General features: G+C 46.2%; 1 protein-coding gene across 5 annotated transcripts in view; it reads left to right on the top strand.

Annotated features, from left to right (window-relative positions):
* Positions 1-2,869: 2,869 nt before the first annotated feature.
* The window catches only part of dlg5a (discs, large homolog 5a (Drosophila)), a 31,858-nt gene continuing 18,366 nt past the window's right edge, over positions 2,870-16,361 (top strand). For all 5 annotated transcript variants that reach the window (XM_078799388.1, XM_078799385.1, XM_078799386.1 and 2 more), the window contains exons 1-3: positions 2,870-3,605; positions 13,776-13,844; positions 16,052-16,226. In XM_078799388.1, the coding sequence (XP_078655514.1) occupies positions 3,299-3,605; positions 13,776-13,844; positions 16,052-16,226 (551 nt within the window). In that variant the 5' untranslated portion in view covers positions 2,870-3,298. The remainder of the gene's footprint in view (positions 3,606-13,775; positions 13,845-16,051; positions 16,227-16,361) is intronic.

The raw sequence follows: 16,361 nt of genomic DNA, 5'->3' as shown, positions 1-16,361 counted from the left end.
CTCCTTTATTGCAGTATCGCCTCCAGACCCGACAGCTATATGGAATACTATTTGAAATGTATTTCCAAGGGAGCCATGTCAATTTCTATACAACCAAATGTGTGTATTTTTAAGCAAGACCGCTTATTGTAGAATATAGTAAGTCCTATGATTTTAATTATACTAAAGCTAAGCAATAATAAACTTCTTGCCATGAATGCAACTCCTGGTGAATTAGAATTAGAGGAGGGTCGGCCCCAGTAGGGTACCACTTTATCCAATAAATCATATTCAGGTTTTTTGTGGAACATATCTGAAGGTCAGTTGGCCTTCAATTTCGTGATGGTTATCCGGCTCGTTTTTTGAAAATACTAACTTCCGGTCCCAGCTAGTGTTGCCGGAAACACATCTCTGAGGACTGGTACTCGAAATTAAATAATTGATGGAAATATATTGATTAGCCACACATCGGATTCGTTGATGTGTGTGTGCAGTGCCTGTTCTCTAAACAATCAAACATCAGAAACTCAATTTGCTGCTCTTAGTTTGAAGTTTCAACGCAAACATCCGCTATGAACGCGGAAGTACAATGCTCTTCACTTCACTGTCAACACTGCGTTATCTCGCAAAAGTTTAGCGACCTCCTCCTGACCTAAGAGGTATCTTTTTATGAAATAAACTATATTTTATCCGTGTACTTCGGTGTGTCCGTAATCGAGTCAGAAAACCACATAAAATACGCTGAAAATGAGGGTGTTTTCGAAGGGGAAGGTTGCTGTGTCATGTTTTGGTCTTGTTGATTAATTTATCCGACAGGGGGCAGTAAAACACCAAAGCAAAGCTCAGCAGTTCTTTAGTGCTCTGCCAAATGGATGATGACTTGAGGGCATTTGGGTAGGGCTTTGTGATGCTATAACATAACACTAAAATAAGAGTCCTGTTAGCATGACTCAATTGCTGTTGAACATGCATTACAGTGCCGGCAATGGTAGTGCACGCTAACTGCACGGCAATCAATATCTACATGGAGGAGGGCTGAATTAATGGCATCCATAAAGCGGCTTTGCTACTGTTGAACATGTTTGTGAGAACTTGAAGGCTTGGATGATGACATTGATTTTAATCAAGATAAGACACAACCCCATCATTACAAGGCAATCATGTAGTTTCCATATCATGCTGATTATTTACAGCCTCCCATCTGTTGCAGGTATTTAAATGATGCTGGTGATATTTACTTTTAATTACAAAAAAAGGTTTAATTTGATGTCTCATTTCCCCCGGGAATGACTCATGTCATTGCTGGGAAAATAATCATGTAGAAAATAGGCATGATGCTGAGGACAACAATCATGTCCTTCCTTGTCATTAGCATATCTTTACAGCAGAGATACAAGAAAAACACATAAAGCATCAAATCTGTCTGCACTAGGCACCTGCTTCTCTTTTTATATCAATGATTCTTTATTAATTTTTCATGTAAAGGGGGAGCACATTTGCACAAGCTGTGCTGCCAACATGGCAGACTGGAGGGTGGGGGCGGGGGGAAGGGGGGTTGTAGATGTCACAATGAGATTGGGTGCATGCATGAATAAGGTCAACGCTTTTGCGAGTGCTTCGCCCGCAGACGCCTGGCTGCCGCTGTGCCAACCATCTTTATTCCTGCCGCAGACTGGAAGCGGACTGCATCCATCATCTTCATGTTGCATTTCACAAATGCTAATATCATTTGTCAGCACTTGAATATGTATAGCTGAAAAAGCCTGCACACACTTCAATGGAGATGAATGCTGCCTGTGGCTGAGGCGCAACAATAGCGAAGGATCCAATGGAAACCTTGCATGTCACATGAAAAGAACACCTCTTGCTTGTGTGTATTGAAATATGCCTGCAAATGTGGAAGCACCTCGGTTAACGTTTGCTCCGGTTAGCAAATCTCCTGGTTAACATCCAAAATAGTTGCCTTGGCTTGCGTTCGCCTGCTTGATTAGCGTCCATCCAGTTTGTTTACGGCGCCATCTTGCATCACGCAGAGAAGATTAAATCTCACGATACTTGTATGTGAGCGTGTAATGCTTTGTGGTCCGCGGGTGCCATTTTAAGACAACAGCGTTTGTTTAGACTGTATCTGTGCTGTAGAGAAATACACAACTTAACAAACACATGGACCACATGAAAGCAAAAGGCCGTACCAAGATGCATCCTTACTGGTGCACTTCTGTGATGTCACTGCCGCCAGCGTTTTTTTTCTATATTATATAAATATATATTTGTATATATATTTTTTAATTTCTGCAAATTGTAGTTGCATCAGTCTAATGTGTTTATTTTGTTAAGTGGTTTTGTGTTTTTTCCCAACAAAATGAGGTATATGTTGAGTAGTCTGGAATGGATTCATTGGATTATTAATTGGATTATTTTCTATGGTAAAATTTGCTTTGGTTAGAGTCTGTTTTGGATTGAGTCTGACCTTCTGGGATGTATTACTGATGTTAACCAAGGCATCCATTTTACATCCTCATTAGTGGCACAGATGAGCTGGAGCCTATCCCAGCTGACTCTAGACTGGACAAAATAAATATGCAAAATGATAACAATAAAGATGCTACTAAATTATATTATATCTTATTATTATATCTTATTATTATATCTTATTACATGAGAAATAAATACATATTTATATTAAATGAAATGATAAACAAAAAAATAGAAAATGTAGTGAAAATAGGGTTGCATATTCTTTTTCCCACATTTATAGCTGCCATTTTTTTGATTTTCGACGTGACGTGAGGTCATATTCACGCCCATTTCTTAAATGGGCGTGGTTTCCCCAAACCCTGCCCTCCGTGACCATATACGGGCATTCGACGGAGCGTTGATTGACAGCGGACAGCAGCTGCTGAGTTGCCCAGACATGGCGGAGGATACAGCGGAGCGGAGGCACGGCGCCGGACTTCCATGACTTTTTCCCAGCAGCAGAGTCGTCTCCGGGCCGTCGAAGGCTACACCAGAGCGGGGGAAATGTGTCGGACCGACGCGGACGAGGAAGCGAGGCGAAAGACGTCGCGAACGGCCAAACGCGAGTAAAAAAGATGGGACAATGTATCGCTGTTTAGTGCAGTCAACAGCCCTGGGCAACAAATATGGCTCCTTGTGCCTTTTTGCTGTAAACATTCGTCTCCCAATGCCGCGGTGGCTACGGCGAACTTGTGCCGCAAGCCGCGATAGTAAGCTGACTTCCGTAAGCTCTCGGTACTTTTAATTCGGCACAGGATATTCCTTGCGTTAGCCGGCAAAGCTAAGGCGCCTGCGAGCAGCCATGGAGCCAAAGCACAAAGAGTTGCTCGACCAGTGCCACCAGAACTTACTGGAGTCCATAACGGACGCCGACAGAGTCATCGAGCTGCTCGTCGTCTCCGGTGCCTTGAGCCAGCTCGATCGCTTCGAACTGGACCAGAACTGCTCGTCCAGCGCGGAGAAGGTGGAGCACCTCCTGAAGATGCTGATGAACAAGGAGAGCGACCATTTCCTGGACCTGTGTGTGGCTCTGGAGAAGGCGTACCCGGACCTGCACGCTGCCCTGTTCTGCAGCAGCAACGGCGGGGGACCTGTGGACCACAACACCGGTAGGGGAGCGCTTGTGACCCCTCCTTTGACCTGCGTGGCCTGGTGCCACTGTTGTGTTGTGTGATGGTAGCCGTCTGTGTGCGTGGATGCGGTTCTCTTCCTGTCTTCCTGTGCTCCACTAGCATGGAAGCTGGACAAGCGCGTCCGCTCCGTGATGTCATCCATCGGTTCGCCCACATCGGCCTCGAGTGAGTCCGCCAACGGTGGTGTGCTAAGGTCACGGTGCATTAGGTTTCCATCACTTGTTTCCATGACAACGGGAGTACCACTGCATGCACATTGCGTGCATGCGTGCAAACCGACAGCATCGGACTTCGAACCCGATTTACCGTTGTGGAAGTTGGCTGTAAATAAGGACGGGAGCTACGGCTAGGCAACCGTTTATTTATTTGCACAGTTGGTCTCTGTTAGCTTCAGTCAAGGGACCTCGTCAACAACAACACACTTCCGGCCATGAAAAATAAGCGCTAAGGGCTATATCCTGTTTACTTGTCATACAAAATGGTGTACACAAACCAAATAATCATTTTGCGAAAGTAAACCTCTTTTGTGCAAGTGTAAGACTGCAAAAAGACCTGTAAGAAATTCATAGTAAAGTTGATAAAAACAATTCATGGAAAAGGTCAGACATTTCATCCTAATAGAATTCTGGTCGGGGCCCGGATTTAAACCATGCACTTTCATGGCCATGCCTCTTAAAGGGGACCTCTTCATTTTGAGGCCCTTTGTATTGAAATGTGGACTCCTATAGAGCAGCTACACGCCATAACCAGTACATAAAACTTTCTAGATCTTCCAGAATGGGCACCTATTCCAGCTGGATTTCCTAAACTCATTCATTCATTTGTATCGCTTATCCTCACGGTGCTGGAGCCTATCCCAGCTGTCTTGGGACATTAATACCTATGGGCAATTTGGAGTGGCCAATTAACTTAGGGAGAACATGGGAACTCCAAACAGAGATTGCCGAGGGTGGGATTGAACACAGGTCTCCTAGCTGTGAGGTCTAGCTAACCACTCGACCGCCGTGCTGATTTCCTAATCCGTCTGTTTTAATTTATTCTACCCATGACCCTTTGGTACAGTTGGAGCTATGGTACTTCTGCTGTTTGCATCCAAGTACTGCGCTCCGGTTTGCGTCAACTGCTAGTGAGCTAGCTTATGCGCCTCAGGGGACGACCACGCCATCTACCGAGTCCCCGAGTCCCAATTCCAGTCTGGAATTGTGATGGCTTTGCCTGTCAAACTTCCTTCCTATGCTTCTCGCCGCAGACAAACAAACAACACACAAAGTCGTTCATTATTCACTCCAGGTTGTGCGTCAGAATCCTGGAGGGACTGGTGTCTCACGTCTTGACGAATGCTCCTAATGAATCTGCGGGGCAGAAAGATTCATTCACCAGAGCCCCCCCCCCACCCCCCCCACCCCCTCGGCCGCCAAGCCAATATAATCAGATTCATATTTATGCAAATGGCTGCCAGCTGATTTCACAGCCTGGATTTGAGATGCGACCTGAAGATGGACTCCACACACACACACACACACACATGCACACGCACACATGCTGGACTATCACGAGCATGTGATATAAACACATTTCTCGCAGAGAGCAGCACAACTCATCCTGGCAGGATGCAGCGTCCATGTTGTCCTTGTGAGCTGTTTGCTTTGTCCTCTTCGCCATCGCTTCCATCGCCACTTTGCTACGTGGAGGGCAGCGCCTGGATGCAACCAGCGGGGGCGCTGTTCCCAACTTGTTCTTAGTGTTGTTCTACTCAGTACAGCTCTGGCATTGAAACAGGAGTTCAGAACAGGCAGCATAGAGTATTTAAAAAGGAACATTAATTGTGTATTGATTTAATTGAATTCTGCATTATGATGTCCTGTTAATACGACAGGAAGTCGTATTCGTTGTTACGGCTAAGTCCTTCACTGGAGATGAGGCCTGCATTTTTATATTTATGTGTATTTTTGTACTTGGCGCTACTAGAAAACCCTCAAGACAATAATAATAACTAACACCCCATAGTCACGTTTACACCCCTGATATCGTAGACGGTAGCGTTAGCATTGGCTTCCTGCGGTGGCTATCGTGATCGGTGCAACGTTACTGCCACCTAGTGACCAGCGTAGAATATGTACATGTACACTATTTACATTACGTATAATGGTAACAAGATGGGCTAATATCAGAAGTGTAGGTTGGTGAATGTATTACACGATCCCCAAAAATATACAAATGTACACATTCCAAATGATTGCCAATAATTTTGACAATATAGAAATATAATATAGAAGTGTATTATGAATAGATTTCAGCACATTTAGAGGATCCTGGCAGGTTTCACTTCAGTTTTTCATGCACGCAATTTGTACTGAAAGTTCATCCAACCGGCATCATGACTGCAGATCACATGACCAGACCGGCCCCGGGACGTTTCACCTGGGGACCATTGGCCGATTCCTCCATGAGCACAGAGAGTAGTATTTCCTTGCTGGGGCGTGCTGGAGGATGCATACTGGTCTGTTTACACGTTGATGGAGCGTGCCAAGCGGGGCGGTGGGGGGGGGGTGATAGACAGAGGGCTAGTTGGGGGGGGACAACAGGCCTTTTGTGTGGAGCGGACCCAAGTTGCCCACTCAGCAGTTTCCTGGGTACAACAGCAGCCTGGGCCGTGCACCCCGTGCATGCGTGCGTCTTCTCTTCCCGCTTCCTGTCCACTCCTTAACGCCGATGAAAAGCCTCACTTCCTCCCTCTCGCCGCACGTCAGGAGCTGTCACACCGTGACGCACGGCGTCACTCATCTCGCTCTCTTTTCCTGGCCGAACGAGGAAGCAGTCGCTTCATCCGCAGTTTGCTGTCCTTTCGGCTTAGCTGGATGGATGGCATCACGTTTGCCCGTGAGAGCATCGCGGCGGGCAGCATCTCAGCTCAGGTCGCACGTTTACCCTCAACTACGCCGTCACGACCGATGGCGGCGTCTCAAGACTGATGGAGTCGTACTGATGTACGTACGTGGCCCCTCATCACTGCCAATTATGCAAATGGTGGGATGGCGTCATGGTGCATTCAATGGCAGCATGAAATAAACGTCCCTTAAATCAGGAAAATCCCACTCAATTTGTAACATTCCAAAGTAAAAGTAAGGAAATGTCATTCTATTTATTTCAGTAAAGACCCGAATGAATGGTTGTCCCAGAGATGGGCGATTTAATCATCACCCTTTAGTGATGAGAATAGTTTAGTCCCATCATGACCCTCCACAGTCGCCTGTTTTGGCTTTTATCGAAGCTAAATATAGCATTCTCGTTTATATTCTGGCCTTCTCAAGTCCAAATTCTCCTGGTCGCATTTCTGCGTCTGCGACCGGTGACCTTTGCTAACGCTATGGCGTAATCACTGAATTATCTGTGCACGGCGTGAAGAGGCTATCTACACCAACACAGTCACCCCCCCCCCCCGTGTTATTACAGATGAAAGGAATGTTGGAAAGATGATTCAAAAAATTCCACTTGTGGGTTTCTTCCACGGTTGGGAAGACATTTTCACTCTTTCCGTTTCCGCTCTTGGCATGGGCAAGCTGCTCGGGACAAAAGCCATGTCGTCCTGATTCCGAGCGCGGGGTTGTTTTGTAGCGAGGAGACCCGTAATGGCTCGCTGATAATGAAGCGGACTGGATGGCACTCGGGGGGGGTTTGAGCATCGCTGCCGCTTAGTCCTTCTGACAGGTCTGCCGGGCCCGAGACCTTTCTTTGTCTTCGTGACTATTATGTTCTATTTCAGGAAGTTCATTTTTATCTTGTGCGTCAAAGAGTAAACAGCACGGAACGCTAGCAGTGAAAACGACAGGAGGTGGACGGGGGGGTTCTTGGACCAGTGTGCCACATCGAAGTCCTCAGGTACTTGGTCCCAAGGAGTCACTGGTTGATGTCCGGGTATCACAGACTTGGACCTTCATCCCGGGATATCTGAAGGCACCAGCATTTGAATACACTTCCTGCTGCTCAATGAATTCATCAGGGGGATGGAATGTTCTCAACTCCTTTTTCCATGCCATTGCCATATAAAGCGGGATAATGATTCCTGGAGTTGTCGTTGCAGAGGACTGCTCGGCTGTGGCTTAACGTCACATTGTCTGCTACTTCCTTAGACCGCAAACTAGTTGAGACCGAACCTCCGTCGCTCCGAGACACGACTAATCAATGCCACAGCCAGCCTCTTACCAATCAATCGATTAGTCCCTCTTGTCCCTTTCTGCTATCAAGCGGAATCAAAGGCAACGGTGCAAGGCAGCACATCGTTTGGACTCCAAACTCGCTTCTCAAAACACGTTCACCAAAGGAACATGCAGAAGACTCGTCAATCAGAGCAGCAGACTATGATTCAGCTGCGAGATGCTGGAGCGTACCACCAGACTCCACTGCTGTATTATTTACAACGTCAGCTCCTGTCTACGCCACAGGGGTCCAAAGTGCGGCGCACGGCACCTTCTGAATATTTCATTAACAAGAAAACCAACAAAAAGAACAGGGAAAAATCAGCAGGCATTTTAAATGAACGACAGTAGGAGAAAATGTTGTCATTTCATTAGAAATATATATACAAATATATTAAAAAATACAAAAAATAATGTTTTTGAAGTTGAACTATTCAAGAAAAAGACCTCATTATTTGGATGTCGTAATATGATGAGAAACAACGTATAAAGTTTAAATGTTTGGTCAATTAGGCTGTGGAAAAAGTGTTACAAGGATAAATGAAAACATGGGAATGGGAAAAAGGAGCCATAACCAACATTCCCTAGCAGAAAGTGGAAAAAACACGGAGCTTCAAAAGAGCAAAATCTAAATTATTATAGTAGTGAAATATTACAAACATATATATTATATTATGATACTATATTATATGAGAAATCAAATAAAGTTGTAATTTTGGCGGAAAAGTTTATAATAATATGGAGATTTAGTAAACATTATAAATATTATTAATGAAGAAAACGTAAAGAGGTGTAATAATATGCTTGCTATGATTGTAATAATATGCTTGCTATGATAACATGCTAACAAAGTCGAGATGCAGTTTTTAGTATAGAAGTCGAAGTAGTTAGCGTATCTTTCCAAACTATCCACATGGCAACGTGGCATCCTTTCGTTTCCCAGCATGTGGTCCTGGCTGGACACGCCTGGTTAGCGAGTGGCTCAAAGACGCTAACTGCTTGATTATTTATAAGATGAAGTCGTGTCTACCATGTGAGGCAAATTCTTTGTTTTGGCGCAAAACGTCGAGAGCAAATCCTGCTGTCTTCTCTCATGGGAGTGGATCGAGCAAGTGGAAGTGACTCCTTTGGCCGCCATTGTCCTGAAGTCCTATCGGTGTAACACCTTCCCTCCTTCTGTGTGGAGCCATCAGCCAGCCTCGCCTCTCAACACGCTGACATTTAAACGCCTCGTCCTGTTCAGGCTCCTTGCCTCGGGGAACGGGTTCACACACACAACTGATGAAGTGCATCACAGACGGGTAAATCTTCCCGGGTGGAGATGGAGCTTTTAATCTGGCGTCCCCGGTGACATTCCCACGCTGCTACGCTGCTGGCGGCGCTTTAAATCACCCGGCAGCCATCGGTATGGCCGAGGAGCCGGGAGCTGCACACTGCGCTCGCATCGTTACGCCATCGGATTGGAGCGCTTCTTTCCCAATCTGGCTGCCTTGAGACCGTGACACAGGCCATCGTTGACATGGTAACACCAGCGTCTCGGGAAGCACGGACTGCAGTATATTAGAAAAGTGAGGTCATCTGGGATATTAGGGATAATACTATCAAAAACTTGGATGTACTTTGCAGTAGCACATGCAGCTTGCAGGTGTGAGCTCCTCTTATCTTGCACTGCCTTAATCCTCTTGGATATGTTGCTAAACAGTATTTCCATCACCCGAAACTAGGACACTTAGTCGGGGAATGAGATACTCAAAGATGCCTTATTACTGCAATACATGGAACTGTCAACAGTACTATGTGATGTACATCCACAATCATTATGTTTGTTTTCCCTGCATTCTAAAGGTATACAAACAGATAAAAAGAGGCAGCTAATTAATGCACATATGGCAGTGTTTGGGAAACATTTGGGAAAATGTGAGTGGTGAGCTACTATATACTGTATGTACTACTCTATGTACTACTGTACATTCAGAGAGCCGTTCTCCCCACCCCAGTGAACCAATTAATGGACTGTGAATCCCCCCCAGTAGTCAAGGAAGGAATGTAGCCTCATCGGTGTTCTCGTCTTGGGCTTCTATTCCTCTTTGAAGATGGAGTAAGACCAGTCGCCGCTTCCATGCTTCCATACTCCATAAACGCCGCCATCACCAGGATTTAGAGGTCAGGGATGTAAATTTGCTTTCCCCTCTTTTGGCTTTGTACTGACACCCCCCCCCCCCCCCCCCCCGCCTCACTTAAGCAGACCATAAAACAAGTGAGTCGTGCACAGCGCTATATTTCTGTGTGTGTGTTAGCATTGCGGCACGCTAGTTTAAAAAGGCTGTGAAGATGAACATGCAAAAAGGAGGATTTGTTTATTCCACCGAGAAGGTCTGGCAGCTCATGAAGGATCTTTGCAACGCTAATGCAGGCAAGTCAAGATTCTAATTAGGCCTGCACGATAATTATATGAGGCCAGATTACCAGTGCTGTGCAGGTGAGCGAATCAAGCGTTCCTCATTTCTCCTGCATGTGATGTTGACGGCTTGTCTTAACTTCTCCTGAGCTCACTTGTAAGAAAACATTCCCTTTCTGAGGGAGACATTTCCAGTTGTACAAAATGTTCCCGGATGTCAAACCTTATCAGCTACCTAAAATGGCTGCACTGCAAAAAAAAAATTCTGGAGACCTCCATGGCATCACCCCTGCTGCTGGGAGCATGCGGCCGAATACAGTGCACCTTGCTGGGCCACGCCAGGCGGCTCTCCACTCTAGTCTCTGGTTCTCCTGATTGGAGAAAATACACATTTCTTCCAGTCCTACACAAAAAATATATTGTTCCTTTCTATTTCTAATTTTTATCTTCGAGACATCGATGGTTTTCTGTAAGCATTTGAATAATCTAGTTGCAAGTGCAGCCATCTTTCTGTGTTGAGGCTTTTTCACCCGCCCTCACCACCACATCTCCTCATCCAGCCTCACCATGGCAACATGTGTCACCTCGCCTCGTGTGCCGGAGAACTTAATCTATTCATCCGAAGCAAGCGAGTGTTGTTGGCTGAGCACATCACTTGATCGGAATGGAAGGCAGAGCGAGAGAGCGAGAGAGCGAGAGAGCGAGAGAGCGAGAGAGCGAGAGAGCGAGAGAGCGAGAGAGCGAGAGAGCGAGAGAGCGAGAGAGCGAGAGAGCGAGAGAGAGAGAGAGAGAGAGGCGGGTTGGGGGTGCGGGGACCCTGAAGGTAGAGGAGAGAGGCGAGTCCTCTCCTCCTCCTGACCTATTTAGATCACCACAACACGCCTGGCCTAGCGCCGCCCGAGGTCCTCTGAGGCGACATTTCTCTCACCTCCAGTGTCTCGCCATAGAAGCGGCGTTACCCACGCCGTCGCCACATCTAATGGCCGCTAATGGCGTCTGTCACAGCCACAGTTCAACTCCCGTTAATATTCCACATCATACTGTATCCGAGCTTTATTGACGAGGACGTCGTGTTTGCAGATGATCGACCGCACTCGACGGCGCTAATGACTTTGATGATTGAACCTACCTTGGACCTCCCACCACCCCAACCGACGTGCCATCTAATTGCTAATAAGCGCTTTCATCTTGGTGTGCTCGTTCTGTGCTTGGTGTTAAATCTGGAGTTTTGTTGCATAATCCCCCCCCCCCCCACACCCCCCTCCTGACCTTTGATGAAGTTTTACAATGAAAGTCATCCACACACCCGATTTCAGATCAACATTTGCAACAATAATGACCCCCTTTTAACCTAACATGACTCGCGCGTCCAATAATTCCTGCAGTAATACTCCCGTTCTCTCTTTAATTACCATCTTATGCGCCTGGGTCTGACTAGTCCACGAGGTTCTCACACAGTTGATGACATCACACACTCGGACAGAGCTGTGAAAGCAGGGGTGTCCAAAGTGTGGCTCCTTTGTTATTGGTCCTTTATTGGAGTATACTATTGGAATATACTCTCTTTTTCACAGATTTCATTGTAAAGGTTGTAGGTGATAAATATTTATGATATGTAAGTCGCACACGCGTGTCAACAAATGTTTGTGTACAGTCGACCGTTGCTACATCGCAGTTCCAACATGGCTGCCTCGCTCTGTTGTGTTTTTTTTCAAGAGTTAATGAACTTAATACCATTTATTCAGTGGAATTGCAAAGGTCATAGGTCACAGTTTGAAACCTGTTTTAGGATTTACGATGAAGGAAAAAAGCGGCGTCATCCATCGTAGCCGTCGGCTGTTTGACGACCGTCCTCCTGTCAGGATTACTGGAATTTAGAATTCGCCTGATTGCCTTTCAAACATCCAAGAAGCTGCGTTTCAGGCTTTTGGCTGTCACGGGCCTCGGTGATGCCGTGCTGGATTTGGTAAAAAAAGGACTCTGCCTGCAGCTGAGTGCTCATAAAGCCCGTCTTTCATGGCTTACGTCTGTTAACTGGAGACCTGCTCAGCCAGATAGCGGGTTCAGGAAGTCACACGTCGAAAACCATGCAAATGACTTTTCAGGCTTTATTTTTGCTTCGCCGAGTACGTCATGATGTGCAGCCCCGAGACTACTTCACAGCTCGTAGACGGATGGGAAATCAAAGCTCTGCTGGGAACACGAAGGATGGTCAGAGGAGACCAAAAGCCTTTCCGTCCGTGCTCTTCCTCTTCGTCTTCTCCGTTTGCCCCCTTTCCCCTTCCTCTTCCCCTTCCCTGGACGGAGTGGCTGGCTCTCACAGAGCTCACACTTAATTAGGCCGGGCCTTGTCACAAGGCTGGAGCCTGAGTGCCGCCAAAGCCGGTGGGGGGGCGAGGACAGGGATGGCGATAGGGAACAGTTGGCATCAATCTGTTGCCGCCTCCCAAAGCCGCTTCACAGGAACTCTTGTCATGTGTCAGGGTAAATATAGCCGCACCGGGCTTTTATTCTTCCTCTCCATCCTGGACTTTATTCATGTTGCCGCCGCTTTTCATTTGGACCCTTCAAAGGGTGGCGGCGCCACGGACCGCTTCTTGTTCGGGCCCATTTAGAGGAGGCTGGCACGAACCAGCAGGCTTGCTTTCCTTTTGTCATCCACTGGCAGCGTCTCACGAGATGCCGTTTTCACGCGCTGGAGAATATTGGCGTCTTTTATTCGCGCTTGGTGCCAGCAACTCATACGGTGGTTTGTACAGATGAATAAACACGCTAAGCCGAGTGTTGACTTTTCCACACTAAAAAACCAGAAGACGATGTGTAGCATTATCGAGTGTGCTGAAGCTAGTAGCTAGCGGTGTGGAGTGGCGAGGTGTCGCTACGTACTACATGTGTGCTAGCGTGTCTTTGGAGGAACAGCCTACAGGGGGCGCCACTAACGCCCTACTTGTCATGCCATAAAACCAGTTGAATTTTAATTATCTTTTGCATGAGAAAGAATAGACATAACATGCTATATAGCTAACATTAAATACTCTAAAACATTTGTAGCACTGAACCGTGGTGTGTTTAAAGAAGCTAACCAGCGTTAGCACAGTGAAGCAGAGAGGGACATGAACGTTGTAGAAATATCTGCCATGTTGTGCTACTCCGCATCATGCACACATCACCCAGCTCTACAAAGCCCCGCTTAGCTGGAAGGTAGATGTTGCCCTTTGGAGCAGGAACGCCGCAGTGCAACATATCTGCACGGCAAACCTGCCATCTTGAGGATCTGTAGGGCCATCCAGATGAAACGTGCTCTTCTCTCCTTCACGGCCGCACGTGTGCTTGACATCATGATAACATGCAGAGTGTTCACGCCTCATCGCCAGGCGGGGTGCACGCCGAGGGGAGAGGCGGGTTCAGATGCCAGCATCATGTGGAGCTGCTGAGGAGGAGCGGCGCTCCAGTCAATGTGTGGTGAAGCCGCACGTGCAATAAGGCTGAGCTACGGGAACACGTGCTGCGCTGACATTTTGACATCTGAATGTTGCTTTCTGTGTTTGCCAGGTTCCACATACAGCGTCCTTTCCACCATGCCGTCCGACTCCGAGAGCAGTAGCTCCCTCAGTAGCGTCGGTATGTATGACAATGCCAGGGGGGGGTCATATCACCATACGTTAAAGCATATCACCTAAAGAGCTCAGCATTTATGGCCCCATAACATAACATCTCGTTAACCAAAAGTGGGTAATATTGAATAAATCAGTGGTAATGCAATCAATCAAATGTCCCTTCACCCACATTTGACATGTTGAGTCATCCATCCTTTATGGCTTTCATTTCCACAATGTAGATTAGTTATTTACAAATTGAATATTTTTGAGCATAGAAAAACTGTTTACCACCTTTTTATGCTTTTTAACATTAGAGCCCTTAGACATGAAATAACACCCCTATAGTCACTGTTATTACCCAACATAGTAGACATGTGAGGCAACAAGACATAAACAGTCAATTGCCTGGACAATATAGCATTACTGACCCCTAGTGACCACTTTAGAATATTACATATCATTATGTTTTCTCTCCAGTTTGCTTGACTGTGCTGATTTTTTGAGTATGTATTTTTAAAAATGAATATATTCAAACAAACGTGAGAGTGAAGCTACACAAGTGCAACGTGGTAGTGTACGACTGTATGTCTTTATGATTCACTGATGACTATCTTTCATCGATCACTTTATCGGTCTTTGAACGCACCACAGTTATGCAGTAACGCCCCAAAGTGAGCTTGGCTATGTTAGCTTCCACAATCCACCCCGCCTCCAACGTGCAGCTAGGCGAGCAAAGTTAGTGTACGCTGCTACCGAGCAGTGTGGATGATGTAGACTGGTGTAGGCTCCAGCCTGGTGGCCAACCAAACCACCTGACGTCAGCATTCATTGATGCTGAGTATTTTAAACACGTCTGAGGAACATCTAGGGCTTCTACCTGGGTTGCGATTGAACAATGGCAATTGAAGAGAGAAGGGGGTGGGTTACTTGCGTTTGTCAATCACCCACTGAGAGCTATATTGATATCGATAGCTACAATATCATACATCAATGTTTCCTATCATGTGATACAGATGATGCTCTGATGTTAGCGTTCCTCTTTCTTCAAGCTCATTTGCCCCATCTTTGCCATCTTTGACCAAGGTCCAAGTGACTCAGCTGTGTTACATAAAACTCCACAAGGGCCAAAACATTGAGTCAAAGATGAACGTGATCCTCACACTTCCTGCCCCCGAGTCCAAGTCCGAGTCTGTTTATTTGTCTTTTTGGCTTCCATTCCAAAAGCGTACAGTGGGCCTTATCCCAAAAGCAAAGTAGCCTGATGATAAATCCTCCCTTTGAAGGCCGGCATGATGTTTAGTCTGTGACGGGATCTTTTCATACGTACATAAATCCTGGATCAATGCCGTCAAGGAAGTATGTCAGGATGGGAGTTAAGCAAACAGTATTTGGACTGGAATGTTCTCCTCAAAGCACAGCGGCATCACATCCGGCCGCGTAGATCCCGCTTCACCCTGCCACGGATTATCCATCCATCAGGCATCTTGGAATTGCAAGATGCATCGGCCCCGCCCTGGAGGATTATGTAGGAATTACATGGCAGGGTAGTCCGTTGATTACAAAGACGCTGTATGATGATGATGATGATGATGCAATGTAGTTCTACACGACTGTAAACCAATCATTATTATATAATTATTAATAATAAACAATAATAATTATTATTATGATCTATCTATCTATCCCATCTGACTATTCATGTGAATTATTGACTTTTCTACAATAATTATTATAATAATAATAATAATACTAATAATTATTATTATTGTGGAAAAGGTCAATAATTCACATGGTCAGCTGGGATAGGCTCCAGCACCCCCGCGACTCTCGTGAGGAAAAGTGGTAGAAAATGAATGAATGAATTATTATATAATAATAATTATTGTAGAAAAAGGTCAATAATTCACATGAATAGTCTGCTGGGATAGGCTCCAGCACACCCCCCAGCCTTAAGAAGATGGATGAATGAATGATATCTATACTGCTGCTACTTCATTATTTATAAATGGAATATTATTGATATTATTATCATGGTTGAGTCAATATAAATATAGAACTGTATCATAATATTGCCCCCCCCCCCCCAGGGCCGCTTTAAAAAATGTTGAGTATAAATGTGTATACTGTGTGTGTGTACCCAGTAGCGCCACACAAGGGTGGGCAGGTGTACCTAATAAAGCGTCTTCTCGGGTGTCATTTGGGACGGTTCAATGAATGTCTCTGTCGCAGGTTCGCCCGTGAACGGCGAGGCGTCCTCCCCTCCCCCCGCCATCAACGACAACCGGCCCCCCGGCGACAACCTGGACACGGTGTTGTTTCAGCTCCGCCAGGTGACCAGGGAGAGGGACGAGCTCCGCAAGCGTCTGGCCTTGGCATCGCCCGGCACCACCTTTGATGACTGCAGGTAGAAAGCCGCACTCGCCCGCTTCCTGCTGATTCGTCCTTCTCAGCGTGTTTTTATTTAAATGTGCGGAGCGACTCCTGAAACGGATAACATTCAATTATATCCAACGTCGTCTATGAGAGGAATTTCAACACT

Source organism: Doryrhamphus excisus, linkage group LG20, assembly GCF_037039965.1.
Source record: "Doryrhamphus excisus strain RoL-2023G ecotype Guam linkage group LG20, RoL_Dexc_Guam_v1.1, whole genome shotgun sequence".
Classification (NCBI taxonomy): Eukaryota; Metazoa; Chordata; class Actinopteri; order Syngnathiformes; family Syngnathidae; genus Doryrhamphus; species Doryrhamphus excisus.
Note: the sequence above shows the minus strand (reverse complement) of the source record. Positions and strands in the feature narration are given on the sequence as shown.